The sequence below is a fragment of the Erithacus rubecula genome (assembly GCF_903797595.1).
Source record: "Erithacus rubecula genome assembly, chromosome: 4".
Classification (NCBI taxonomy): domain Eukaryota; kingdom Metazoa; phylum Chordata; class Aves; order Passeriformes; family Muscicapidae; genus Erithacus; species Erithacus rubecula.
In genome coordinates, this window is record NC_136686.1 from 7,797,758 (window position 1) to 7,825,338 (window position 27,581).

Genomic DNA, 27,581 nt, shown 5'->3' on the forward strand with positions numbered 1-27,581 from the left:
TGAAGCTGGCTGTAATTGGTACTGTGCATAAGTGTAAATTACCATTTCAAATGGAGATGCTCTGCCAGCTATTGCATTTTTTAATTTTTTTTTCCCTGTCTATTGCTCTTTTTAGACTCTGGGGATTTGTTTGATGTGTGGAATATTTTGGCTCCTGGGAAATGAATCCTACCCCAGGGCCTCCAGCCTGTGGGAGGTTCTGTTGTGCCTCCCAGGCTGTGCATTAAGGTGTTGATGGATGATTTTAGAGGTGCATTGATCACCAAAATATACTGCACATGTGGAAGGTGTTCTTCTTGTTTCTTCACTGAATGGGGGTGAGTGTTACAAGATTCACATGAGCAAAGCGTGTCAAAATGATCCAGCACTGACTGGGGAGCATTCAGCCCCAAAAGGAGATTGGGAAATGGGATATAAAATGTATTTTGCTACTGGGCTGCAAGCAAGTGAAGAAACTGTAGTAGGGTTATAGAGGTGAGAATCTCCATAACTGGGAAAAGTACCTGAATGTGGGAAGCAGAAGATAGGGGCAGCACAGGAGCTGTGGAGGAGGGAATTGGAAAGTTGGAGATGATGGGGTAACTGGGAAATGCAGGAAGACAAGGAAGTGGCTAATGAGTTTTGCATGCCCTAGCCTCAAACCTGGATCCCACTTGGGATCCTTAGTTTTGGAGTGAGGGTCTCTGGGTTTGGCTTTCCTGAGAAAATGTTAGGATGACAACCCAGAACTGGGTGTCCTGTGCTAGTCAGAATGATTTTCACCATGGGTTTCTGAAGGGATTTTTGTGCACCTTGCCATTAATGACCCATACAGCCCGTGGGAGGATGTGGTCATCATAAACTCTTGAACCACAGCAAGGTGCCACGCCTGAGCTTGGAGATGTGGTCACAGCCACTGCCTCAAAGAGGAGCTTAGTGGCACCCTGAGGTGGCACTCGTGCTGTTGGCTTCAGAGCCAGCACTCAAATCTCTTTCCAGGGAGTGTTATGGTGCAGCAGTGTGGCTTTTGGGAACGCTGATCTTGTCCCTCCCGACATCTCTGGCTCTCCTCTCTGCAAACCGTGTGCCATCGGGAGCTGCTGGCCCGGCAGGATCCTGACGGAGGCTGAATCGTGGCAGCTGGCATCGCCTCTTAATATAGCAGTGAGGGGTGTGGCTGCACAGGCAGGGCTCGGGAGCAGGCTGGAGCTGCACACGCCGGGGCTCCTGCCTTTAAACCGAGCTTAGGGCATCCGAAGCAAGGACAGCGGCTCCTGAAGGGTGCCAGGAGCGAGCCCAGGCGGTGCAGAGCCGCCCGGGTGCCTGCTCGGAGCTGGGCTGTGGCAGCAGGGTGGGAAGGGGTGCGATGGGATGCAGGGATGCCTGGAGCGCTGCTCGCCCAGGTAACGGCAAGCGCGGAGCTATGGCAGCGTGGAATGTCAATTCCATGGAAAATGGAATTTGAGCTGGAAAATGGTCCTGACAAAACGTGCCGGAGCTCCACTCTGCCCTGCTGACTGAAGCTGGCTCCTTCAAACCCGGCACAGGGTTTGACATGCGTCCTCTCAGAAAGGTCGGAAGCTTTCCCTTCCCTCCCGAAAGCTGTTCTGAAAGGACTTATCAACAGTTAACCCTGCGAATGAATAAATCATAATTATGATTCAAATAATCCCGGGAATGAATAATTCATTGTAATAATTGAAAAAGAAATTTCGGCAAGAAGCATTTTACTATTACAAAGGCAAACATCGATTCCTTTTATTTTTATTTTTATTTTTATTTTTGTTTTAAAGAATAGGTATATACTCCAGGAAAGTTTTTTTCATCTGGCAATTATGCATAATATGAAATAAAAATATGCTTCCTCGTGTGACAGCCATCTCCCCATAAATGAAAATACATGCTTTATTTTGCAACAGCCGTCTTCAATGCTAATGATTAAGAAAGGAAAGGGGATTAAGTGGCATTTAAATAATATTCACCTCCTACCTGAGAACAGAGCCAGAGAAAGCAGTCACAGTCAGCTGGTCAAAATGTCCAGAGCCTGAACCAGGAATTGCCAGCTACTTAGGAGGGACTGGGAGGAGGGAGAGGTAAAAAGGGGAATGTTTTCCTCTAGATCCGTGCTGCTAAGAGATGGTGTAGGCTAAGCACATGGCTTGCAGCCAGCAAAGGCATCAGATGCTGCGATGATAAAAGCCTGGTTAATAACATTTAACACCGACAAAGGGCTTTCAAGGGAAAGAGACTTTTGTCCTGGGAAGGATGGAAGCAGAGTCACCTGTTAGCCCCATTTTCGGGTTGTTTCAGGAGAAATTACAGTGTCGTGTCCGTTTTCAAATGCCGAGCGTGACAGAGATGAGGCAAGCCACAGGTTTCTAAAGCCAAAATAGCTGGTAGTCTGATTGCTTGTAAAATGCAGATAGTGATTTTGGGGAGATTTTAGTGATGACTGTGTGGTGATGGACCAAAATGAAAAAATATAGCAAGCTCACGTGTTTGATACGTGGGAAAAGAGGCAAACTTGATCCACCCCAAAATGAGGAGAGAAACTGCATTTACCTGTGCCTTTCCCCTGTTGCACTGTTTACCGTGACAGGTTCTCTCCATCTGCGGATGGACCGATGTGCCACCGGCGTGCTTGCATCATGGCAATGACATTTATAAATGGAGGTCCGCGAGCCACAGGCACGGAGTGACTGCCTCAAGGTCAACCCCAGCCTGCGGCGGGGACAGGAACAGCAGCGGGGTCGGGACAGGAACAGCACCGGGGCGTTGCCTGAAGGGACAAGGGCAGCATTCCAGCGGGGAGAGGTGGGCGAATCAAGGGTGCCGCCCTTTGGACCAGCTGCAGCCGAGCTCCTGGCCGGAGAGCCGACCCCCAGCGCCTTTCCCTCGGGGGTCTCGTTCCCAAAGCCTGGGCTGGGGCTGCTGCGTCCTGCCGGGCGGGGGGAGAGGTGGGGCGATCATCCCCCGTCGGCGGGTGCGCGCATCCGTCTGGAGCTGAGCGTGTCAGCGCTGGCGCGGCGTGCGCGTCTGTGTCTCCGAGTCTCCTGCGTGTGTCCCTGTCCCCGCGTGTGACACCGTGCGTGTGTGACACCGTGCGTGTGTGACACCGTGCGTGTGTGCTGCTGCACCTCCCTCCCCCGCGTGTCTGTGTGTGTGTGTGTGCAGCAGCAGAAGGAGCAGCAGGAGCAGCAGCAGCAGCGCGGTGCCCCGAGCCCCGGCCGGAGGAGGAGCCCCGCACCGAGCAGCGAGGCGCAACAGGCGGATGGCGGCGGGCGGCGGGCGCTGAAGGCGAGCGGGGCGAGGCGGTGGGGCAGTGAAGGGCGGCCGGGGAAGGAAGGAAGGAAGAAAGGGCAGAGCGGGCGCGATGCGGGCGGAGGAGCCGCTGGCGCTGGCGGCCCCGCGGGCGGGCGGCGAGGCGGAGGCGGAGGCGCCGGGCGAGGAGCGGAGCGGCGGCAGCTGCTGCAGCAGCGAGCGCCTGGTGATCAACATCTCGGGGCTGCGCTTCGAGACGCAGCTGCGGACCCTCTCCATCTTCCCCGACACTCTGCTGGGCGACCCCAGCCGCCGGGTGCGCTACTTCGACCCGCTCCGCAACGAGTACTTCTTCGACCGCAACCGGCCCAGCTTCGACGCCATCCTCTATTACTACCAGTCCGGGGGAAGGCTCCGTCGGCCGGTCCATGTGCCCCTCGATATCTTCCTGGAGGAGATCCGCTTCTACCAGCTCGGCCAGGAGGCTATCGAGACCTTCCGGGAGGACGAGGGCTTCATCCAAGAGGAGGAGAAGCCCCTGCCCCAGCATCACTTCCAGCGCCAGGTCTGGCTGCTCTTTGAGTACCCCGAGAGCTCCGGGCCGGCCCGGGCTATCGCCATCGTCTCCGTGCTGGTCATCCTCATCTCCATCGTCATCTTCTGCCTGGAGACCCTGCCCGAGTTCCGCCAGGAGCCCAAGGGTCCCCAGTCCGGTTTCGGGGAGGCTGCGCCGCTGGGGGACGAGGTGCTGCTGCTGCCGCCGCTGCCGCCGCCGAGCGGGACCCCCCCGCCCCTGCGTCCCGCCGCCGGCTCCGGCCTGTTCTTCACAGACCCCTTCTTCCTCATCGAGACCCTGTGCATCATCTGGTTCTCCTTCGAGCTCCTCGTGCGCTTCTTCGCCTGCCCCAGCAAGCCCGAGTTCTCCCGCAACATCATGAACATCATCGACATCGTGGCCATTATCCCCTACTTCATCACCCTGGGCACCGAGCTGGCCCAGCAGCAGCAGCAGAAGCAGCAGCCCGGGAGCAGCAGCAACAATGGGGGCCAGCAGCAAGCCATGTCCCTGGCCATCCTCAGAGTCATCCGCCTGGTCAGGGTCTTCAGGATCTTCAAGCTCTCCAGGCATTCCAAGGGGCTGCAGATTTTAGGGAAGACTCTCCAGGCCAGCATGAGGGAGCTGGGCCTCCTCATCTTCTTCCTCTTCATCGGCGTGATCCTCTTCTCCAGTGCTGTCTACTTTGCAGAGACTGATGACCCTGACTCGCTGTTCACCAGCATCCCTGATGCTTTCTGGTGGGCAGTGGTGTCCATGACCACCGTGGGCTATGGGGACATGTATCCCATGACCATTGGTGGCAAGATTGTGGGCTCTCTGTGTGCCATCGCTGGTGTGCTCACCATTGCCCTGCCTGTCCCTGTCATCGTGTCCAACTTCAACTACTTCTACCACCGAGAGACTGACCACGAAGAGCAGTGCCAGTACACCCACGTCACCTGTGGCCAGCAACAGTCACCCTTCTCTGAGCCCAAGAAGGGGGACAGTAATCAGTCCCTCAGCAAATCTGAATTCCTGGAAGCAGAAGACCTGGAGTCCATGAAATATTCCAACTTCATTCCTCCCAATAACCAGGGATATAAAGAGAAGAAAATGCTGACAGAGGTGTGATGGGTTTTGTTGTCCTGGGTCCAGACACGGAGCTGCAAGCTGCTGTTACAGTTGTCTTCCTACAAGCAGCTGGATCTGTTCAGCATTTACATGCCAGACTGTGAATTGTGATACCATAAACAGAATGATTGTGATAATGGGCTCTTCTGGCCTGATTTGCTGTTTCTCATTACTATGTGCAGCCAGAAATGTTCTTGCTTTATTCCATGGAGTGCTAGCTGTCATCCCCACTCCCTTGTGCATTTCTTTCTCTGCTTTTGGTGACTGCTTTAATCCAACATTTGCTCCGAAACCAAGTCTTGTTACTCCACCAGCAGAGAAGCCCTTGCCACTACTTCAGCAGAAGCATTCAGCAGAGTAAACAGTTAAAGGGGCTACAAACATCTGGTTGGAGCTGTGCTCTCAGCCCCTGTGCCAGCGCAGTGCCCTTGGCTGGGATCAGTCACGCCTGCCATGCCATTGCCTTTGAATAATGGAAACGCTGCAGCCAGGATCACAGGGAGCTCTGCAGTTGTAGGGGAAAGCCAGCAAGCAGATGCCTGCGTTCTTTGCAACCCTTGGCATGCTAAAAGATCCTCCTGGTTTGTGTTTCAAAAAAAAAAAAGAAAAAAGGTGCATAGATCTAAAAGCTCTTTGTTACTTGTGACCATGCATCATGTATCAAAAACAGGCTTTAAGCAGTCAACAGGCTTGGTGAAGATTCTCTGTGTTTTGAGCTTATCTCAGCCTTATTTATGCCAGTGCCCTGATGTTAATTGGCTTTTATAGTACCAACTTAACCTTCATAGTGGTGCTTTCTGATGCAAGGCGTGTTTTGAGTAAATTCGTTTGTTATCTGCAGAGTTCATCTTCACACAATAGCATTTAATGAGATGTGCTCCAGACACCCAGCTCTGTATTCAGGCATGTGAGAGCAGTTGACTCTGCTGCTTTTTTTAATTGAGCTGCGATTTGTGTAGCTGAGGGAAGTTTGCATGTTGGCGTTCTGTTGACGTGGCAGAAGAATCCTGACCACAGACAGCTCTGCACCTGTGCTGTGTGAGGATCATGCTGCTTTAGCAAGTCACAGGCATAAAGTGCCCCAGGGTGAGTGTGTCAACCTTTGAAGCTGAGACTGGCACAGATACAAACTTCCCTAAGCTGTCTGCACAAAGCCAGCAGCATCCTTAGAACGAGGGGAGAAACAGCAAGCCCCGAAGAGATGCTTTTGCTGTATTGCTGGCTTAGCCAGTTCCTGGTATTTTATGGATAGGAGGGACAGCAGTGTTTTTGAACTTGGTTTTATGAGAGCAATTTGTGCCAGCCAAGCAAAATATGCACAGCTTGGCCTGCAGCACCGGGCTTGCCAAGGGACCAGAGATTTCTATCTTCAAATACACATTCTGCTTCCAAATAATTTCATTTGTTTCAGTCAGCTCTGCCTTACACCTAACTTTAAAAATGCTTCAAATGTTTCTGCCAGCAGGTGAGAAAGGGAAATGGATGCTTTCAGATTTCCACTGGCAGATTTTCCTGCAAGGAAAAATCCTTTTTGTTTTAATTCTAAGTGTTTATTCTGCATTCACACGTCTGCATGTGTACGAAAGCAAAGGCAGCCATTAATGCCTTGCATCATACTGTATGAGATGCATTTTGGAATGTACTACATATTGCATGGGACACATGAAATGCATAAACCAGACCTAATGCCAAGGTGCAAAAATACAGAGAATAGATTTTGTATATATATTGTGCTTTCAGCCATACGATTCAGAATGCTAAAGGCATATCATAGAATCATAGAATGACCTGGGTTGGAAGAGACCTTAAAGGTCATCTCTTTCCAAAGGGGGACACCTTCCACTAGACCAGGTTGCTCAGAACCCTATCCTTTAATACAGTCAAAACTGGCCATAGAACTTAATTATGAGGTGGGATTTGTTTGCATCTTCATTACCCTTCCTGTTTTCAATTGTTTTGAGATATGGCTCCATACCTAGAGTGCTTTTACTGTGTTCTCTCTCCATCCTGGCCCTGTTCCTATGGTAAAATTTGTTTGTGCAACTCCTGATTACTCCATTTCTCAAGAGTCCTGTTGCCTTCTCAAATGTTTTCAGTGTGCAGAGATCTCCCTTGGGGTCAGCACACAACCATTATATTCAAACCTCTGCTCTCTCTCTTGCTGAAATCATTAGGAGAATTCTCAGCCGTCTGTCTCAGTCTGGGAGACAAGTTTGATGTGGTGAGAACTCATAGCTCAGAGGGGTTTGCCTGAATAAAGCCTAATTTCTCTTTGCTTCATGGGAAAGCAAAATTTTGTGAATATCCAAGCCTTGGGAGCCATTCTGCATCCCTTGGTGCATGTAATCAGCTGGTGGGTAAATTGTCCTGGTGAATAAGTGGAACTTAGGGGCATGGTGGCATCTCTGCTGATTTTGTGCAAAAGTTGTCCAGTTCCTGGTGTATCTTAGTCTTGGTGGTGTTCTTAGTTATGTTTTGGGGTCACCTTAATGAAATCTTTACTGTGAGGCCAAGAGAGGGACTGTTCTTCAAATTTTGTGTTGCTAGAAACTAGCAAAAGAAGCTGCTATTTAAGAGGGATGTTTTGAGGCTGCTGCCCTCTCCCAGCAGAATGCCCATGTTTGGGGATATTTTATGTCTGAGTCTATCAGCTGGTAAAAGCTCCCCCAAAGTAAGATATAAAAAACTCAGGTTGAACACAAGTTCAGGAGGAGTCATGAGACACACTGAGCCTACGTCAGAAAATTCCTGTGCCCCTGTCTCCCCCTGGGCCTGACCCTGCTGGCCCTGCCAGGCAGGAGCTCTCCCTGCCCAGAACAGGTTGTTCTGCTGACCAGCAGGACACACAGCTGGGCACTGGGAGTCCAGCAGGAGAAAGAGGTGTGAGGCAGATCACTGACAGTACTGTCCCAGCATGTCTTACACAGATCCTCTTAGAAAGGGGTGTCCTGCCTTGGGTGGGATCCAGCAGTGAGTTCCCAGGTAGGACCTATCAGTGAATTTCTAGGTGGAATCCAGCAGAGAGTTTCTAGTGGGTTTTGGAGTCTCCTGCCTGCAGATCATACCCAAGGTGCCAAGGAATTCTGTGGTGAGCAAGGCAGCTCTGTGCAGTTCTTGTGAGCCACATTTGTCAGTTCTGAAAAGGAAGAGCACATGAAAATGTGTAAAGCAGGAATGGTGTTTGCTCCCTGGGTTTTCTGTGTTGGCTCTAAGAGAAATGCAGAGCGCCAACAGAAGCGTGGAAATTGTAATCTTGGGACTCATGTAAATCTTTCTCTAAGCACCTCCTGAAAAGCAGTGAAATCCCAGAGTCATCAGTAATGCTTACAGAACTTGTGGAATTGACATATTTTAAGGAGCCTTCAGATTCATTTTGTTTTCACATGACTGAAATGACACAGTGGCACCGGGGCCATTGATCTCACCAGGGGTCTGGTGCTGCCGAATCACAGAGATGCTTTCAAAAACCTGCCCTCACGTTCTCAGCCCTTGGCACTCCCTGCTCTAAATGCAGATCTGTTTCTTCTGAAGGTAGAGCACATCCCTGTGAAGCCAAGGAGGCACCTCCAGGGACTGTTTCCATAACAACCTCCCGGACTGTTTATCTCTGTGCTGTGACTGTGGCTACAAGCGAAAGCACTCGCTGGATGTTTTGTGTTCACACATCAGCACTTTATCTTTACAGATGTTTTCTTTGCTTGCTGGAGCTGATCCCATCTCCTTGTATTGTGTACAGCTGCAGGGGGGCAGTCTCCAGCCTTTGAAAGCAGGAAGTGCAAACCTGGGGGTAGGAAGAGGTTTTTTGTCTGTCCATCCTTGCACACAGAGAGCTGGAGAGCGTGTGAAGGGCAATCTGAGCACTCAGCCAGGGAGCTGAGGGGCAGCCAGCCTGTGAATGTGAAGTCATCCAGGTGCCTGGTGACAAAGGAATACAAGCTAAAGCATTGCATTACAGACCCAGAAATTCCCCTTGCAGCAATCTCACTAGGAAATGGTTTTGCAGTGGAAGAGACTATTGCTCCTTACAGATCCTGTGGCTGGTTTGTGATGGTTTGTTCCGCTGATAATTTTCCCATGGGATGTTTTGCACCAAAGGTGCAGAAATCATCTCCTTGGAGGTGGGGAAGAAAGGAAGGAAAGGGAGAATTTTGCTGAGGACACCAATTTTTAATCCACACAAAAGACTGGAAGCATGAAAGGTGTGATGACCTGTTCTGTGGTGTTTTACTGGTGGATTCCTGCTCTCACCTCCAAGATGAAATTCCTGTTCTGCTCCTTCTTGGAAAATTTGGGATTTTTGAGTAATTTTCTGTTTGGGCCTTTTGATCCAGCTTTCATGGATAAAAATTCACTGCCATAGCAGCCGTGGGGGTGAAGGTGACTGGACTTGGTTTCTCTCCTGGGTCCTCTCATTCAGAGGTCCCTATGGGATAAAGAAGAGTGTAAAGAAAATTCAGGGCAGCAAGAGACAGGGTAAGGACTGAAGTGTCTTCCACACGGTGATGGAAGGAGCAACAGCCCTAAAAGCAAAGGAACAAACAGCTCCAGCATCTGCTGCTATTGCAGAAATAGGTAAGGTTTCTTCTTGTTCTGGGAAATTAACGACCAAGAGTTTCTTGAAATTAATAAGGAAGGATTTCCTAATTAAGATTTGCAGCCTAAAGGGAGAATCTGGTTCTAGGTGAAGAAAGAAAGGTAATTATAAACTACAGAAATGTAGTATGAGCCAGATCCTCACCATCTGCTGATTCAAGCTGGCAAAACTCCTTTTAGTACAACTACCTTGGATTATATTATATCGGGCTCCAACTTCAATATTCTGCATCAAATCCAAGCATATGTACTTGCTAAACTGCTTGTTTTTGTTTGTTCTTTTCTTGAGGTCCTGTTTACATCAGGGAAAGATCTGCAGATCACAGCAGGAGTCAACCACAGCTTTCCCAAAAGCTCTCATCTGACTCAAGTCCAAGTAAGTCCTACCAAACTCAGTAGAGCTAAGCTTAACTTTAAGTTCATATCAACAGAAATTAAGAGCATCAGCATTTCATGCATTTATTTCTCTGTGGTTGGGAAAGATGTGGACAGATTCACAGGGAATTGGAAGGTGCTGCCCTCCATGCAGCCCTGCGAGCACAAGATAGCTCTGTTTGTCAAAAGTACAGCCTTGAGCCTCCATCCTTGCTCTTTGAAGCTTGCACTGGAGACAGATCCCCTTCTGAGGACATTTGCAGCCATGTTATCAGCAGGTTTGCAGGAGAATGTCTGAATTGCAGGCACCTGCTGTAGGCATAAGGAGGGGAGCAGGTGTTGGCAGGATGAAAAGCTTAATCCCCTGATGAAAGGAGTCGGGGGGTGCTGTGTGTCCTTAGCTGCCACCAAAGACCGTGGCTGAGGAAACTGCCTGCCAGGCTCAGGGAGCTCTTCTTGCTCAGGCTGGGGTCCTACACAACACAAGACCCTCCCCAGGGAGGTAAATCCAGAAAAATGTTTTTGGGGGAAGCAGACAGAGACTGTGCTAATTGACAGTGCAGCATATGCTGTTAGTACATGTTAATTCCATGTACTTTTTCCTCTTTGGGTGGGTTTTCCCTTGCTCCAGGGAAGTCTCTCTGGGGCTTGTTGGCTGGCACAAGGAGTTTGAATATCGTGACATGGCTTTACATTTTGGGAAACTCATAGCTGGGGTCAGTGTGGGTTTTATGGTCCTACAACATTCACTGATGAGCCCTCACCACTGGAAACATCCAGGTTGTCTGTAGTGCCAATTAATAAGAGAGGGCCAAAGAAATAATTGAGCTTTGCTGTCTAAAACTTCTTAGTCAAAGGAAAGAAAGGATTTGTAGGAGGGAAAGTGCTCATCAATTTCTGTGTTCACCATAAATACTGATGCTGTGTTAACTATTCACTGGAGATAAGAATTACGAGAAATTTTTGTCTTCACACAAAATATAATTGAAAATTCAGCAAGTCCTTTTTGCCTTCATGTTCACTAAATTAATATGAAGATATTTATTCAGTGGTATAAAATTTTGGAACACCCTTAGTCTAAAAGTGCCGTAAGTCACAAACTTATTGACTTAATTACCAAATCTAGCCACTGTTTGTTTAACAAAATGAGGGGCCTCAATTATGTTCTCTACCCAAGGTTAGATAAATGTTTCCTTAGGATTGTGGATGATATGACTCCTGATTTAAATGAGTGTGAGAGAAGAATCGGGCCCAAGAAGAGGGCTGTAAGTGCACACCACCAGGCTGGATCTCTTTAGGATGTTATAGGTGCACGTTGGTCCATTCACCTAAAAGGTTGTATACAATTTTACAGCAAAAAAAGGTTTAGCTTTTAGAGTACATATTGGTTTATTCTCTTACATTCTCTGGAGGGAAATTACATGGTATTTTACAAGAAAACTGGAACATTACCATTCCTTCTTGCTGCTCCTTGATGCATCTGTTGTTTTCAATTAGCTTGATGGCATCCATTTTCAGAAAGCAGATGCTGCCCTCTTTTACACTGGTGCAATTCTGGAATAACTCCACTGACGTCAGTGAAGTGACTCCAAATTTATCCCTGGTGAAAGCAGAATTGGACCACAGTCCCTTTGTCTGCCTCTCTGCTCTGGAGCTCTGGGGAAGGTGTGCCACTGCCACACCATAAGGTGAGGGTGAGTGCCTGTCTGCTGTGCTGTGCTTGGCATTTTTGTGTCCTTGACACTCCCACTCACATGCCTGGCTGGAGCAGGAGCCAGGCTGGCCTGGGGCAGGCATGGCCACCAAATTCCTCATGCTCGGTGGAGCTCGGGATTCCTGACCACTCTCCATCTTGGCTTCCTCTTGCCTGCATATGTTTCCCAAGGAGACAGAGTTTTTCAACCTGAAGAAATGTAGTTGCAGTTCTTAAATAATAGAACAACAGAAGGGTGGCAGAGGTAGATGTGGAGACAAGCTCTGCACCTCCTACATTTTTTTGCTGATAGGGCTATGTGAAAATCATTGCAGTCCTGGTAGGTTGGCTCTACACCTGCTGGTTTCAAAGCCTCCATTTACAGAGAGTACTAGGTTGAAAAAAATGGGGCTTTCCTGCTCTAACTCTTCTGAGCTCAGTCCTGCCTTCCCTGAAACTTGGGCAGAAAGTTTGGTGTAAAATCATCAGTTTGCTGTAAGGGAAAATAGCACTGGAGATGGGACAGATGAGGGTGAATAGATGGAATAGTTGTGGAATCATGGAATGGGCAGGGTTAGAAGGGACCTTAAAGACCATCTCATTCCAACCCCCAAGGGACACCTTGATTGCTCAGAGCCCCATCCAGTCTGGTCTTGAATATCTTCAAAGATGGGGCAGCCAGAGCTTTTCTAGGAAACCTGTGCCAGGGCCTCAGCACCCTCAAGGGAACAATTCCTTCCCAATATCCAATCTAACCCTGCTCTCTGTCAGTGTGAAGCCATTGCCCTAGTCCTGTCACTCCAGGCCCTTGTCAAGAGTCTCTCTCCATCTTTCCTGTGGCTCCCTTTAGGCCACAGTGAGGTCATTCCAAAGCTTCTCCTCTCCATCTGAACAATCCCAATTCTCTCAGCCTTTTCTCCCAGCAGAGCTGCTCCATCCCTCTGATCCTTTGGTGTCCCCTGGCTCCAGCAGCTTCCCTGTCCTTCACTCAGCCAGGGTACCAGTGCCACTAACTGAGCCACCAGAGTAATGCAGCCGTAAAAATCCAGGTGCAAGTCTTGGAAAACCTCAGGGCAAACACATTCAGTAACACCTGGGAAATGTCAATTCTGCAAGGCCTCATCTGGAATGCTGTGTGCATTGTTGGTGACCTAAATTTGGTCAGGCAGGATGCACAGAAGAAGATCAAGAATGGTGGATGGAAAGTGCTTTGCCAGTGGAAGCTGGAAGAGCCTGACTTTTCTGCGCCAGCAAAAGACTGACAAGACCTGTAGTTAGGAAAGTACTGGGGGCAAAATAACCAAAAGAGAGGAAAAATATGAGAAATTGTAAGACCTTCCCACATTTATTGTGTCTCCAGATCGTTTGCCATACTGCACATTTACCTACAAAACACCAAATTCTGGTGGTTTTAATATTAAATACTTGGGGCTTGTGGGTAGGAAGGAGAGCTAGGAGAGGAACTGTGAGTCTTGGGAGGTTTTTTTTTTTTTCTCTGTGGGACTGAGGAGAGAGAAGGAAGTCCTAGGAGTGGGATAGAATGGTTCAGGAGATACCATATCCCTCCAGGAGCTGGTCAGGAGGCAGAGAGTAAATTCACACCCTTTAAAAAACCCACCAAATTCTGTTCACTGTTCTTCCCTTCAGCCTGGAATGGCTGCTCACCTTGTCCAGTCTTTTCTCCCTCCAGTTCTTTGCTGACCTTCCTCCTTCCTGGAATCTGTGGTTATTCCTCACTGCCCTGAGCTCCCTGGAATCAGTGGAATGGTGCATTGCATCTAATGTTGGGGAAAGCCTTGCAGCAGCTCTGCTACAGCTCAGTTAGATGATCTGAATTGAGACACCTGCTCTGATGGAAGGTGTTCCTGTCCCTCTGGCAGGAGGGTTGGAATGAGGTGATCTTTAGGATCCTTTCCAACCCAAACCAGTCTGTGATTCTGTGGTTTGTTGCAGAAATGTTGCATGGTCTTCAACAACTGCTGCTCACAGAATCATTAAGGTTGGAAAATCACGATTATCAAGTCAAGCCTTCAGTGGAGTATCACAATGCCCAGTAAACCATATGATGAAGTGCTGTGTCCACTCATTCTTTGAATAGTTCCAGGGCTGGTGACTCCAACACTTCCTTGGGCAGTCTGTTCTAATGCTTAACTGCTCTTGTGGTAAATTTCCTCTCTTACCTCTCTCAAATCGTTTCCCCTTGTGGAGCTTCCCTTAAGCTCAGGAGGCAGAAAAAAATATTGACTGAGGTGGGAGCTTCATCCATTCAGCCAGCCCAGTGTTACAGAAGTGCCAGGAAGAAGCTGCCCTTAGACTTTGTCCTTGAGCTTTCCTGCTTGTTGATGCTCTTTGTTCACTTCAGTGAGGAAACCATTGTCTTGCCATTTCCACCTCTGTTTTGGCCAACCAGTTCTGCTCTTTTGCGTTTCTCCTGTGAGTAGAAAGATGGTGAAGGGTCTGGAGGGGAAGCCACATGAGGAGTGGCTGCTGTTACTTGGTCTGTTCAGCCTGGAGCAGACTGAGGTCAGAGCTCACAGCAGGTTCCTCACGATGGGAAGAGCAGGGCCAGCTTGATTTGAACCATGAACATGGTGTTGCATTTATTTCTGATCACAGTTTACTCACAGAATTATGGAGCAGCCCAAGCTGGAAGGGACCCTTAGCAGAGTGTGGCTCTCAGGCTCTGAATTATTCTCGTATTTTAGCGTGTCAGAATTAGCACTGTCTGGCACATTCCTCTGAGAGCTGCAGAGAGCCTTTCATGCTTATGACAAAGCAATTGATCTTTGTAGTCTGTCCTTGGAGGTGACTTTCCAAAACCTTTTGGAGAGTATTCACTGCCACATTAGTCTGGGATTTGATGATCTGCTACAGTTTTCAGCAGTGGACTGCAAACATTTTTCTAGGATATATTTCACTCAAAAGGGTCCCCTTCCTCAAAGTCAACAATATTTGTGAGAGAAGTTTCATTTCAATTCATTTTGGTACTCTTTAAAAAAGGCATGTTTGAAATATTTTGTTATGTGCACAATTCCTTTCTTAATACTCTAATTTTTTGCCTTCTTTTTTTTTTTTTTAAGAAAAATGCATGTAAACAGGGTAAAATACAAAATTTTGTCTTTTTCATTTGTTTTTATTTATTTGGGGGAGGATTTCTTTGTTTTTTCTAACTTTGATCTGAAATTAGATATGTGACACGGATTTCAGGTTTGTATTTCCTTTGTTTTGGAAGGGAGGGGATTTTAGTTTAGAGGAATTTATTTTTAATAAACTTTTTTTAAAGCAGTGTAGTGGTAGGCATTAGTTGTTCCTGTTCATTGCCAGTGTGGCTCCAGTGTCATCTCCAATGAATCCTTGAATTCAGTTAGGTGACACTCCAATGCTCCAGAAGAGATGGAATGACAGCCCAAACGTCATGGATACCACAGCATGTGGTCCCAGTGACAGAAGGGATGTTCCAGGGCTTTGGCTATGGCTGAGCCAGGCCAGCTGTTCTTTTCTGCAGCTGCAACACCTGCCCAGGTGAGAAGGTTTTTTTGGATGAGACCAAGCTGCTTTTCCAGTGCTGTCTGAATTGTCAGAACACATCATTCTGAATTGTGAGCTCCTCCTGTTTCCCACTCAGCTGGTCAGCTTTTTACTCAAAAATTATGTAATAAGAAAAAAAAAATTTAAAAACTGCAAAAAACTTGTTACTAAAATTTTCTGGGTGAGTTGAGAGTGGAAGGAAAAGGTGCTATCTGCAGGGGATTGTAGCTCCCCCTTTACTTTTTTCCTGGCTCTTCAAAAACCAAACCTGTGCAGATCTGTGAGCTGCCACTAACACTTGGCTAAGGGGATTTCAGAGGAGATGAGCTGGGAGTTCCTTGCACAGTACCCAGTAATCAGCATCCCCATAGAAGATGTTTGAATACATATTGATCAAGCCAGCTGCAGCTGGGAGGGGTTCTGGAGGCTGATGCAGCTTTCCTCTCCATCCTCCATCCCCAATCATGGGAACTGTGTAGAAAAGCCACCCGCTGGTACTTCTGGCCCTGGCATTTCTGCTTGTAATTGCATCAAAAGGTGGTGTGGGGCTTTTTTTATAGTTAAGAGACTATTTAGGAATGTCTTCCTGACACCTGGATAATGTCAGGCACAGCTGGGGACCTCGCCTCCCTCTGGACAGGTAACAAATGGGCAGTGAGGAGGAAAAAATACACAGGAAAATGTTTGTCCCTGTGGACTCATGGAATACCCAAATCCCTGTTTTCCAGGCTCAGGCACAAAACACTCAGAGCAGGCCCTTTGTTTTCCACTCTCCTTTCCCTTGCAGGCTGCCTGATAATTAAAAGCATGCAAAAATATTTCTGACAAAGCCCAGAGCTGACTTAACTGCAAGGTGAATTGAAAATTCCTGGAATGCTCACTCCATGGAGATAAGAGGCTGACATCACTTTGCACAGCTAATTCAGAAGAAGAGAATTGAAGCAAGTTCTTCTCTTCTACCCTCTGAATTCCCCTCAGGCACCAAGGTGTTAAAACAGCAAAAGAAAAATATGCTGTAGATGGAAGGAGTTCACCATCTCTTGCAGAGGTTTGTGTCAACTCTCCAAGATGAGGGACAGGTACTTCAGTCAAATCTGCACTTTGAATCTGGCAAGATTGGGGTTTTTTGTGCAGATTTTCACTGGCATTGTTAGCAACTAATCCTCCTAAATGATTTTTCTTCCTTTATGGTATTTCAGAGGGATATGAGGATACATAGAACAGCAATTACAGCTCTTCATGGTTTATATTTAGTCATATATTGGTGATTCAGAAGCAAGCATATGTAAAAAGGCCCAGATGAATCCTCTTGCAAATTCCTTCCTGTCCTACAGCACATTAAGGTGCTGAAGTCTTACAAGCAATGCATGTAACTTACAAAAACCTTATGTTTTTGGAGAGGAATCTTGCCAGGTCTTTATCCATCATGATGCATGAAGCTTTTTTTTTTCCTTTTTTTTTTTTTGTGGCTGAAATATTTTAACAATCCTGCTGATACAGAGACTTGGTTTCAGGCAAATAGAGCCAAATTCTCAGCTGGTGTTCATACATCAGCACATTTTTCTTCTGATGCCAACTAGGCAGCATGGTGCAGGGTGCTTTAGAAGCCTGTTTTTTATCATTTAGGGGTTTTTTGGGTCTATTTAACATATCATTGGGAAGCAAGACCTGTTTATCTTAAAAACTCAATGTTTTGAAGTGTAACTAAAATTCCTATTTGAATATTTTTTTAAATCTGACTGTTGGATGTGCCACAGCTGGTCTGTGGACAGACTGATGCTCACAGGCACAGTCTGGGCTGGGATCTGGGATGAATCTAAAATTTCATTTTTCCTCTACCTCAATTCCTCTGACTCTGGAAGAGAAATAATATTTTTCTCTTCTTAATGCAGTTGGGTGTTTATCAGTGGTAAAGTTCTAGGTACACTCATTTGTCTTCAGATAATGCAAATGGCCTTTTTTTTTTTTCCTGCAGGGAATCCCAAGCAGGTGGTGTGAGGGGCAGGCTTGGGAAATTAGAAATAGAGTTACAGAATGTCTTGGGTTGGAAGAGACCTTAAAGATCATATTCCATGGGCAGGGACACATTCCACTAGACCAGGATGTTCAGAGCCCCATCCAGCCTGGCCTTGAACTTCCAGGGATGGGAATTGAACCTGGATGTGCAGCTGGGGCAGCTGTTTACTCTGAGATCTTCAAGGGGCTTCTCTGATCTATTCCTGATTTCACATGGCTGTAAATTCTGTAAAGGGTGTTGTTATTTTCAAAGCTGGAAACAGGAAAAACGGGATGTTGATCCTCTTTACTGCAGTAATGTTGCTGCCATTAAGAATTTTTTAGCGAGAAGGAATTGTTCCCTTTGAGGTGCTGAGGCCCTGGCACAGGTTGCCCAGAGCAGCTGTGGCTGCCCCATCCCTGGCAGTGTCCCAGGCCAGGCTGGATGGGGCTCTGAGCAACCTGGGACAGTGGAAGGTGTCCCTGCCCATGGCAGGGGCTGGAACCAAATGATTTTTAGGATTCCTTCCAACCCAAGTGATTCTCTGAATATTTCCCTGTGTCCCCTACATCCCTTTCTATGCTTTCTGTCAATAATTGGAAACCTCATTACTGAGTCTTCAGGCAACTATAGTGGGAGTATAAATGCTTAACTAAGCAGCCAGACACTCAGGAGACATCATAAATTCACACTTCCAGAACTTTGATAGAAGGTGGCACTTAAGAAAATGCTTAACACACCATGACCATTGGATTTTTTTTTTCTAATGACTTTAGTGAAACAGAGTTGGAGCTATAGCAAGTGCATTTGAAAGTCCTGCCTCTTGCTCCAAGCAGCAGGTCAATGGTGTCCTGAGGTGCATCAGGAAGGGCATCCCCAGCAGGTCAGGAGTGCTCCTGCCCCTCTGCCCAGCCCTGGAGGCACATCTGGAGAGCTGTGTCCAGCTCTGGGATCAGCAGCACAGCAGGGACAGGGAGCTCCTGGAGCAGGGCCAGCAGAGGCTGCAGAGATGATTCAGGGCCTGGAGCATCTGTGCCAGGGAAAGGCTGAGGGAGCTGGGGCTGTCCAGGCTGGAGAGGAGCCCCAGCTGAGAGGGGCCCTGAGCCCTGGGTGTCCCTGTGTGCAGGGAGGGGCAGAGCAGGGCCAGGCTCTGCTCCAGGGGCCCAGCAATGGCACCAGAGCCACGGGCAGGGACTGAGCCCAGGGGGTTCCACTAATAGGAGCCACAACTTCTTCCCTGGGCAGTGCCTGAGCCTCCTCTACAGGAGACATGAACTTGCTGTTTGTGTTCCCATGGCTGGTTTTGATCACAGAGGAATCCTGGAGACCCTTGGGACGAGGGGAGAGGTAAGGAGTGGAGATGACTGTGGCCACTGCCACAATCATGGCAAGAATTTCCTTGTCCCTAAGCCCCTTCCCCACATTTCTCAACAGCAGCTGTCATCCTGGCTTCTCAGGGCTGGCTGGAAGCAGGGCAGGCAGCAGGACCATGGCTCTTCTGCTGTCCCGAGAGGCTGTAGTCCTCAGCAAATGCTGTCTTTGCTGCAGAGAGATGTTCCAGACATTGTGGGTCAGTATATATAGTGGAGGAAGAAGAAGGAAGAGAAAGGTATGTTCAGGGTTTGTTTTGTGGGATTTTGTGTGCTGGTTCCCTTTGGATATTTCAAAAAGGCATTTAAAACAGTGAAGAGAAGAGAGATGAGGATTTAATGAGGACTAGCAATGAGGTTAAAGCTGATAAGAAAGGTTGGATTCAAGTTGAGTAGAACTTTGGTTGCTTCATCTTCTCAACCACTTTAAGCTGAAAACATTGACCTTTGTGGTCCTTTCTACAAATTTTAATAAGGACAAGCATATCTTGTTGAATTTTAATTTAAACGCATTGACTCTGCAGCTCTCCCAAAATATTGCTCTGGAAGGGATACTTTGTGAGCCAGGGGAAAAACCTAAACCCTGTGTCACAGGCTCCTCCAGCACTGACATGAAGGCTTTGAAATCTGCCCAGCCCAAATTTTAATGTCTGTGGTTTGGCTGCATCTTTGGCCCATAAATGGGAAAGGACTGGGAAACTCTGTGGGTGCTGTACCAGTTGAACAAGAGATGATGTGCCACGTGTGTCCGTGCATGTGAAGGTGTGCTGGATATAGGCTCCCCAAACTGTGAGGTTTTTGCAGTGATCTTAAGTAAAATGCAAATGGTGGTGTGGCAAATAGCAAGACTGCAAAGTGAATCTGGTTTTGTACAGTGCTTTGAAGTGTGTTGGAAGCAATAGCTGGTCATGGAATCAGAGAGTAATTAATGTTGAGAAAGACCCCCAAGATAATCAAGTCCAGCTGTCTGATCCCCACGTTGTAACCAGACCATGGCACTGAGTGCCACATCCAATCACCTCCAGGGATGGAGATCCCACCCCATTCCCTGAGCAGCCCCTTCCAGTGCCTGAGCACCCTTTCCATGACAAAATTCCTCTTGGTGTCCAACCTGAGCCTCCCCTGGCACAGCTTGAGGCTGTTTGCTCCCATCCTGTCCCTGTTCCCTGGGAGCAGAGCCTGAACCCCCAGCTGTCCCCTCCTGTCAGGGAGTTGTGCAGAGCCAGAAGGTTCCCTGAGCCTCCTTTTCTCCAGGCTGAGCCCCTTTCCCAGCTCCCTCAGCTGCTTCTCACAGGACTGACTCTCCAGACCCTTCCACCCTAATCTCTTAGTTAATTAATTAGGGTTTACTGAATGCAATTTCTCAGCAGCAAAACCCAAGAGTTTTTCTGGAGGGCTGGTGTGTAGCTTCCCTTTTCTGGGGGGGAAGATCACTGATGTTTGTTCCAGTAAAATACCAACAGAAAGGTGATATTTCTGGGCAAAGACAAGCACTGGCATGGGAGATTCTTGGAATTCTACTGAATTCCAAAAAGCCTGAAAATTCAAAGGAAATTTGAATTTCAGTGGGGGGAAAATGTGGCTTTGGGATAAATCCTGGCTATTGCTGTGAGGAAGCAGCACTGAGAGGATGGAGGAGTTTGTGGGATGTTGCAGTGCCATCCTGTGGGCCAGAGAGGAATGGGACAAGGAACACCTGCAGGGTCCCACTGGTGCCCCCTCAGTTCCACCAGCAGGATATGGGACAGAATGGGAAGGGTAAAACCTGGAAAACCCCCAGGTTGGGATAAAGGCAGTTTTATAGGGAATTAAGATCAGTGCATGCTAGCAAAGCAAAATAAGGAATTAATTCCCTGCTTGCCAGGGCTTGGCCATCCCCAGGAGAGCACACACTTAAAGGTGACATCACAAACACCATCACCCTGAACATCCATCCCTTTCCATCTTCATCCCCCCATCTACACACTGATGGTGATGCTGTAATGTCTGGAATGTCCCTTTGGTCACTTGGGTCACCTGTCCCAGCTCTGTCTCCTGCCCCCTGCCAGCAGGAAAACCAGCTGTGTCTGTGTCAGCACAGCCAAAACCATCCCTGAATTAGCCCCATGTTCAGCACAAACCCAAAACACTGCCCCTGGGAAGGAAATTAACTCTGCCCCAGCCAAAACCAGCCCAGCCATGAGACTCTGCTCAAATAAGCAGCACTCTCTGCCTCAGCATTTACTAATCCATTTCCTTTTACATGAGAAATTCAATATTTTCTGTGGTATTTTTGTCTCCAGAGCTAGCTTTGAAGGAACTGCTTTGGTGGCAGCTGAGGATAAACACTTAGCCTTGGTTTGGATTTAGGGAATGGATGTGGGACTTGCCACATGCTGCATTTTCTGGAGCAAGTCAGTGTAGTCTTTGCACAATTAAACCCAACAATGTCCTTTTAATGTCAGGATGAGACACAACATGTGCTGTAAAGTCAGGATTCCTCCAGGGAGTCCCAGATGGCTCCCAGGGAGAGAAGTGTGAGCTGCATATGGCCAGCACTGTGTGGGGTTAAACTGGGGTTTAATTTGAGGAAGGATGTTGCAGTGTTGGGAATTTCCCTGAATATTTTGATTTGCTCAGTCAAACTAAAACAGCCAGTCTCACATGAGGCTGTGCTGGATCTTTCCACTTAGTTTTTCCAGCTGATTTGATGTGTGCTTTGCTACAGAGAAACACTGGAAGGAGTTCATCATGTTAGGATCAGAGCTGCTCACTTCACAGTCCCACTGCTCTTTTCTGCTTCTCTGCTTTAAGATGGGCACTGTAAATGCATTGGAGCTGGTCTGCTCAATCACCTCTCCCTTATCTCTCCTCAGTGTGATAGCCTGGCTGCCACAGGGGTCTGTCCTAATGAAAGAGCAAAATTTGCTTCAGTGGAGTTACATCCACTCAAAATAACTTTCCCTACATTTTTGCCATATCCAGGGACATTCAAAGCCTGAAATTATTCTCAGTTGACTCTTTGGAAGTTGATTCTATCTGTAGATCTTACTTGCATGTATAGCCTGAATGAGATTGCATCTCTCACCACTGAGGGGGATTCCAACACCTGCAGGAGCAGCAGTTTGGTTTTAAACAGGAATGTTATTCTATGTTTTCAATTCATAAATGTAGTAGGTGTCTGGAATGGGGTTGAAAAGATGAGTTTAGATCCCATTCCAGAGCATAGTCCAATTTTTCATGTCTCAGAAATCTTCACTGAGGAGTGTTGAGCTATTTAATTTGAATCAAGGCATCAGTATCAGGCTCTCAAAATTAAGGACAATAAGGGATATAGAAACAGGTGCCAAAAATTAACCCCCTGCAACCCTCTACACATAAATAAGGTCCACCTTGTAGGAAACAGCAGCAGTGTAGTAGATTTTGTGTACAAGGTCTGCATTCTGCTTTCTGGAACTTAGCCCCTTTAGACTTCAAGCTGAGCATGCAATGTCATTCACCACGTGGGAAATGCTTGGTTCAGTTTTGTACTTTAAATAGTATTTAAAAGTAACTAAGCAATAACTGAGTAATGAGTAAGTCATACTCAAAGAGTACTTTGGTATTTTGTTTCTCTTCTGCTTCACATTTGCCTTCATGCCAATTCCCTTTAGGTGCTTTATGGCTTTTGTATTTATAGAGTTATAAAGATAGAAAAAATCTTCTTTGGTCCTCCTGCTACTCTTCTGGCCCAGTCCAAACCTTTCCTGTTGCTTTCTCAGTGTAAGTAATCATTATTTTGATGGTGCTTTCCAGCACTGTCATAAATTTGATATAGGATGGTTTCATGCCAGTGTCTCTCTGCTGTGCTGTGCTGGCTAAACCCTGACTTAGTGCACAGATTTAGAATGTGAGGTTTGCTGGCCACCACTGGTTGGATTTTTCCCAATATTTGCAGTGTTGAATGATTGTTTGTTCTGCTGTAAGTGAATAAAACAGCTGAGTTAGACTTCCGAGGCTGTTTGCTTAAGGCTGCAGTGGTTGATCCCTGCAGATGCTTTGTTTCTAGAACACCTGATGAAAGGTTGTCCAGAGAAATTTGGATCTGGGCTTTTCAATTTGCAGGCAATTCAGGACATTTTTTCATGCTAAACTCAAAATCCTGTTTATAAAATTAATTACCTTTTTATTTACTGGGACCATTTCTTTTGCACAACCCTTGCTTTAAACAGGGAAATAACATTACACACCTTAAACATTCAGCACTTCAAGAGGAGTCAAGTGTGCTGCCAGAGAGTTTTCCTAAATAAATTTGCAAACCATAAAAGAGCAGGAATCTTCTCCCTGCAGGCCAGGAACAAACTCTAAGAAAGTAAATTTTACAATTTCTAAGCGTTTTTTTTAATTTTTATTTTTATTTTTAATATGCATGATGGATAAAAGGGAATCAAATATTGACTATTTAGAGTCTCATCCTCTCCTCTTTCCCAGTGGAACATCTCTACTACCTTTGGGGAAGATCCATGTCATATTCCTAAGTGTAAAACTAAAACTAGAATCAGCCCAAACACCACTGTGATTGCTCACTCTGCTGGGAAATCCAGGGATTTGAACAGGTTCAATTAATGCAGCTGCTGCAGATATATTTTTGTGCTTCTGAATTGTCTGATGGGGTCTCTGCCTTACCAAGCTCCAAACAATCTCTGGGATTCAATTATTGCTGCTCTGAATCTCTTGAAAACTGTGAGCTGGCCTCAGCATCTCAATTTGTTCATCCTCTGTAATCCCTGGAGTGAAAACTCTCTTCTCCAACATATAAATCCACAGGAAAAAGCTTGACATGAAAGAAAACTCACTGAGGGAATTTTGCTTTGAAGTTCAGCACATATTTAGCCTGGAGAGCAGAGATTGCTCATAATTGTGTGAACTCAAAGCAAGCAAGTTGTGCATTCTGTTGGTAGACCTGGCTTTTCTTTGTCTTAGAAAACTTTTTGAAGAGCAGATGCAAATGGGCTGGTTTATATTTATATTTATATTTATATTTATATTTATATTTATATTTATATTTATATTTATATTTATAATTTTTTATATTTAGTGAGGATGCATATTTATATTTTTTTTTTGTGCTGGTGACATTTTCTCCTTTCAGAACCTAGGCAGAGCTCATGACAAATCTTGTTCACTTCATAGGCTTCTCCCATCTCTGATGTTTCTCCCACTTCTTTCTCCTCCTTTGGGCTTTGGCAATGTGACAAACAACCTTCTGGCCCAGGGCTTTCTCACTGCCACACTTTTCACAGCCTGTTCTTTTTCTTTTTCTGGCTACTTGAGTCATTGCCAGGCAGTAGCAGGAGCTGGGGGACTGCAAAGGATATGGTTTTCATAGTGGAATAAGTGGAATAAGCTGCTTTCAAACCCCTGCACTGAGTGGGAATGGGAACTGTGCTAGAAAATGCTGTGTAAAAACATAAATAGTGCAAACTCCTCGCAGTGCAAGGCTTGAGCTGCTCAGCATTTTGGCAGGCACAAGCTGAACTTCTTTAAGTTTATTACTAGCCCTGCTCTCACAATTAACTCTGGACCTGGATCTGGTTTTGTTTAGCACTCAGGAGCCCTGAAATGATGGATTTAAGATCATATCCTGTCCACGTATCTGTGGTGGGTTAAAGCCACTCTCCATCCTCAGCTGCACTGGGGACAGAAAATATCATTAAAGACTCCTCACACTCTTCCTCTTGTCCAGTGTGGGGTCCCTCCCATGGGAGTCAGTCCTCCAGGAGCTTTCCCAGTGTGAGCCTTTCCCATGGGCTGCAGTTCTTCATTTGTTCCAGTCATTTTTTCTTTCTCCTTCTTTTGTTGTGGAAGACTGCTGATACTTTTAATAACTTATTAATAGCCCTTTAGGTTTTATGAGTCACCAGCACAGATGCAGCTGGAATGGACTGCACAAAAGTGTGACAATGGAGAAGTCCCTAAAGGAAGAAAAGTTCTTGCAGACCCAACTTTTTTTTGTTCTGCTGTCTCATAAGTTGTTTCAAATCTAATTTAAAGATAAAATTAAATTAAAATTTTTAATTCCCTTGTTTGGTTTGATAGACTTTCCTGCCCCTGGCACAGAGGGAGTGGCTATAAGCCAACTTGTCATTACAGATCTGTCTTTAAAGGACCTAAAATTAGATGCCATGAAAATGGATCTGGGAATTCCCAAAGTTCCAGTTACAATAAGAATCAGACCTTGTGTCCCTGTCCTTGAAGAGCAATGCATCCTAACAAACTCTGCAGCCTTCTAATAAACATCTTTCATCTCATGCAAAAAGACACGTGTGTAATTTCCAGGAGCTGCAAGGAAAAATTGGCATCAAGGTAAGCAAAGAAATTTAGCACTTTCCATTTTAGCCAGCTGCAGCTGACAACAGATTTCAAATTAAGCCCCTTCAAATATTCTCATGAAGAAATGACCCCTTAGGTTGTTGTCGCTTTACTGTGATCCATGTAAAATGACACAATTTCTTGTGCATTTTTTTTTTAACACAACACTTTTTGTTTTTGTTTTCTAGGCTGGATTGTGGATGTTGCAGAAGAGGTTTTTGAATCTTCTTCCTGTAAAGTTGGTGGAGTTTCTCTCTATGCAGGGGGTACAATCTTTTTAGTCAGGAAACTGTTTTCCTTCTGTGGTTTTCTTGTTGCTGTTGCTTTTGAAGGGGTCAACACTCTTAGTTCCAGGAAACTGAAACTAAAAGTGAACAGGGACTGGAGGAAGAAAGCAGGAAGAATCCCCTACAAGACTCCAATGCCTCTTCTTTCTGGGAAAATTAAATAAAGCAAGATTCCACTGCCAGTGGCTGAATAGCAGTGATTTATGAGCTGTTCCTCAAAAGCCCCAGATGAGCACTGAGTCCTGTGGGAAGCTGGAGATTGACACAGGACACCTCCAGAAGAGCCTGCTGTTGGAACTTCCTTTTAAGCCTTTTTTCAAGTGGAGAATCCAGACCTGGCAAATGTATGAGGTCAGCCCTTAAAAGAGCAGAGAGTTCTCTCGAGGAAAATCAAAGAAGTGGCTGAAGTCTGTCCATTTGTCTGCCTGCTTCTTGGCCTTGGATTACTGTGCTTTTCAAAGCTGTGCTTTCATAACTTGGATTAAAAGGTAGATGTTTCATATAGCTCTGCAAGCAGTACTCATCCTGTTCATGCCAAATATCTGCTACCTGAGGGATGGGCACAAACCAGAGGTGTTTCTCATTCATCTACAAAGCATCTAGCTTTAGCATCTGTACAGTCAGTTGTGAACACGTGAGTCCTTTGCCTGCTCTAATGGAATTAGTGACTTATTTTCAGTGGTTGTAGAGAATTTCACTGAAATAGCACAGTTTGTAGTCTATTGTGTGACTTAGGAGACACAAGAGCCAGACAATTCTGCAGTTGTAATGTAATTGCACGTGGAACTCCCAGAAAATGCTCTGAAGTCTTCTCCCATTGCACATTTGTGATAAAAACTTCTGCTGCTTTTCAAGCTCCACAAGTCTGTGCTATGCTGAAAGTGATGGAAAAACCAATTAAAGTGAAGGGCAGAGAGGGGTGCTTTGGCCTGGAATTCCCTCCCTTTGGCAGCAGCAAAGGTCAGCCATGCAGCCCAATTTCTGTGACCTTGTGGCACCAGCTTGTGTGTGTTGCCAGCTGTCTGCACAGGAGAGTGGGAGGGGGGTAGGAAGAATTGATTCCGGAAAGGGAGAGCCTGAGAGGAAGATTGGAGTTAAATGTGACAGCTGGAATTTTCAGAAGATAGTTTGATGGATGCTGGGCATCCAGCTTCCCTATAATTCTTCATCAGGAACACCCTCTGTATCTTCCTGAGTGGCTTTTAGCCAGTCTGGCACTTTTCAGTGTCAGTGTGTGAGAGAAGAGAGGTAGAAAGCATTGATCTGGCAGCTCTGGGACTGCAATACATCCTTGTGGCTGCTGGCTGAGGGTCTGGCTCTCTGAGGAGCTCCCACAGGTTGCTGAACTGGGTTTAGACAAACCCTGAGCTGCCAGAGGGAGGCTGCTTCTGGTGCAGCTCTTCTGAACAGTCCTGGGTGTGAGCCTGCAGCGCTTGGGAGCTAAAAGGCTCTCCACAATCCCAAGGGACCTGCTCTGGCTCTCAGTGCAGGCCAGCTGTGGGAATCCTCTGAGCCCTTTATCCTGATCTGTGTATCAGGACCATGTGTCTGACCATGAGTGACCAGAGCTGCCATGGGTCCTTCCTGCACTCTTACTGGAGCTGATTTATTGAGGTCAGGTCCAGCATTTCTGAGAAATTGTTGATGGTGGGGACTTCTTTTGTTTGTTTGTTTCATTGAAAATGTGAAGCCTTTCAAATAAAGAACGTGAGGTACAGGGAATTTTCAGCTGGAGTATGTGCTCCAGGATGTTTGATGCACTCAGGCTTTGAGAACATTGAGAAATTCTCTGCAGACAATCCCACAGACAGTGGGAGATGAGGTTATTTGGCTTGGGAGTGCACCAAGGAGATGGGACTCGAGTGAGCTTAGGACAGCAATCATTGTCATTAGTGCTGGTGCCATAAAATGTGTTTGACTCAAACCCAGCGTTGCACAGGTGAGGACCTGGTGAAACCTTGTAACTCGATATTTGTGGTTGTTCCTACCAGTGTGATCCACTGTTGAATAGGCTAGACATGAATAAAATCAATATTTTTTAAAGTGTTGTGTGGGGGTTTTTTATCTCAAAATGTGTGTTTGCCCTCTTGGACTTTTCTGTGTTGGTATGAAATGTTTGATGTGGATTAATACAGCTTTTTTAGGACAGTCCATGTCTCTTTACAGAATTTCACCTTCCCCAGAGGTGGATGCTGACATGTGCTTGTCTGCTCCCTGCCACCCACCCAAAGCCCTCCCTGTCTCAGTCCTTGAGCCCTGGACATATTTGCACCTTTGAGTTAACTCACATCTTTTGTTTGTTTTACAAAATATTTTATTCTCTCAGCTGCCACATTTCAAAACATGCTTACTTTACATCATCTCTTTCCCTTCTTCATCCAGCCCAGATGACCCTTGGCTCCCCTTCTGGAGGGAAGTTGCTGTCCCAAACCACATTGCATTAAAGTGAGTGGCAGAAATGCCAGAGGAGCTGTGTTTTGGATCCCATCATTGCAGACCC

General features: G+C 46.5%; 1 protein-coding gene across 3 annotated transcripts; it reads left to right on the plus strand.

Moving 5' to 3' along the window:
* The first annotated feature begins 3,220 nt into the window (after positions 1-3,220).
* LOC306801085 (potassium voltage-gated channel subfamily A member 6-like) lies at positions 3,221-26,664 on the plus strand. Of its 3 annotated transcripts, none has more exons than XM_079303788.1 (4): positions 3,221-5,699; positions 9,792-9,878; positions 11,396-11,565; positions 14,935-15,074. In XM_079303788.1, exon 1 carries the CDS (start codon positions 3,353-3,355, stop codon positions 4,907-4,909), a length of 1,557 nt encoding a protein of 518 aa, XP_079159914.1. In that variant the 5' UTR covers positions 3,221-3,352; the 3' UTR covers positions 4,910-5,699; positions 9,792-9,878; positions 11,396-11,565; positions 14,935-15,074. The 3 variants fall into 3 exon arrangements, 2 of the variants coding, with proteins under 2 accessions (XP_079159914.1, XP_079159913.1); XR_013773972.1 differs by lacking the exon at positions 3,221-5,699 and adding an exon at positions 9,045-9,481; XM_079303787.1 differs by lacking the exons at positions 11,396-11,565; positions 14,935-15,074 and adding an exon at positions 24,983-26,664.
* The last annotated feature ends 917 nt before the right edge of the window (positions 26,665-27,581 follow it).

Coding starts and splice junctions, on each gene's coding strand:
- LOC306801085 (XM_079303787.1), top strand. CDS start 3,353: ATGCGGGCGGAGGAGCCGCTGGCGCTGGCGGCCCCGCGGGCGGGCGGC.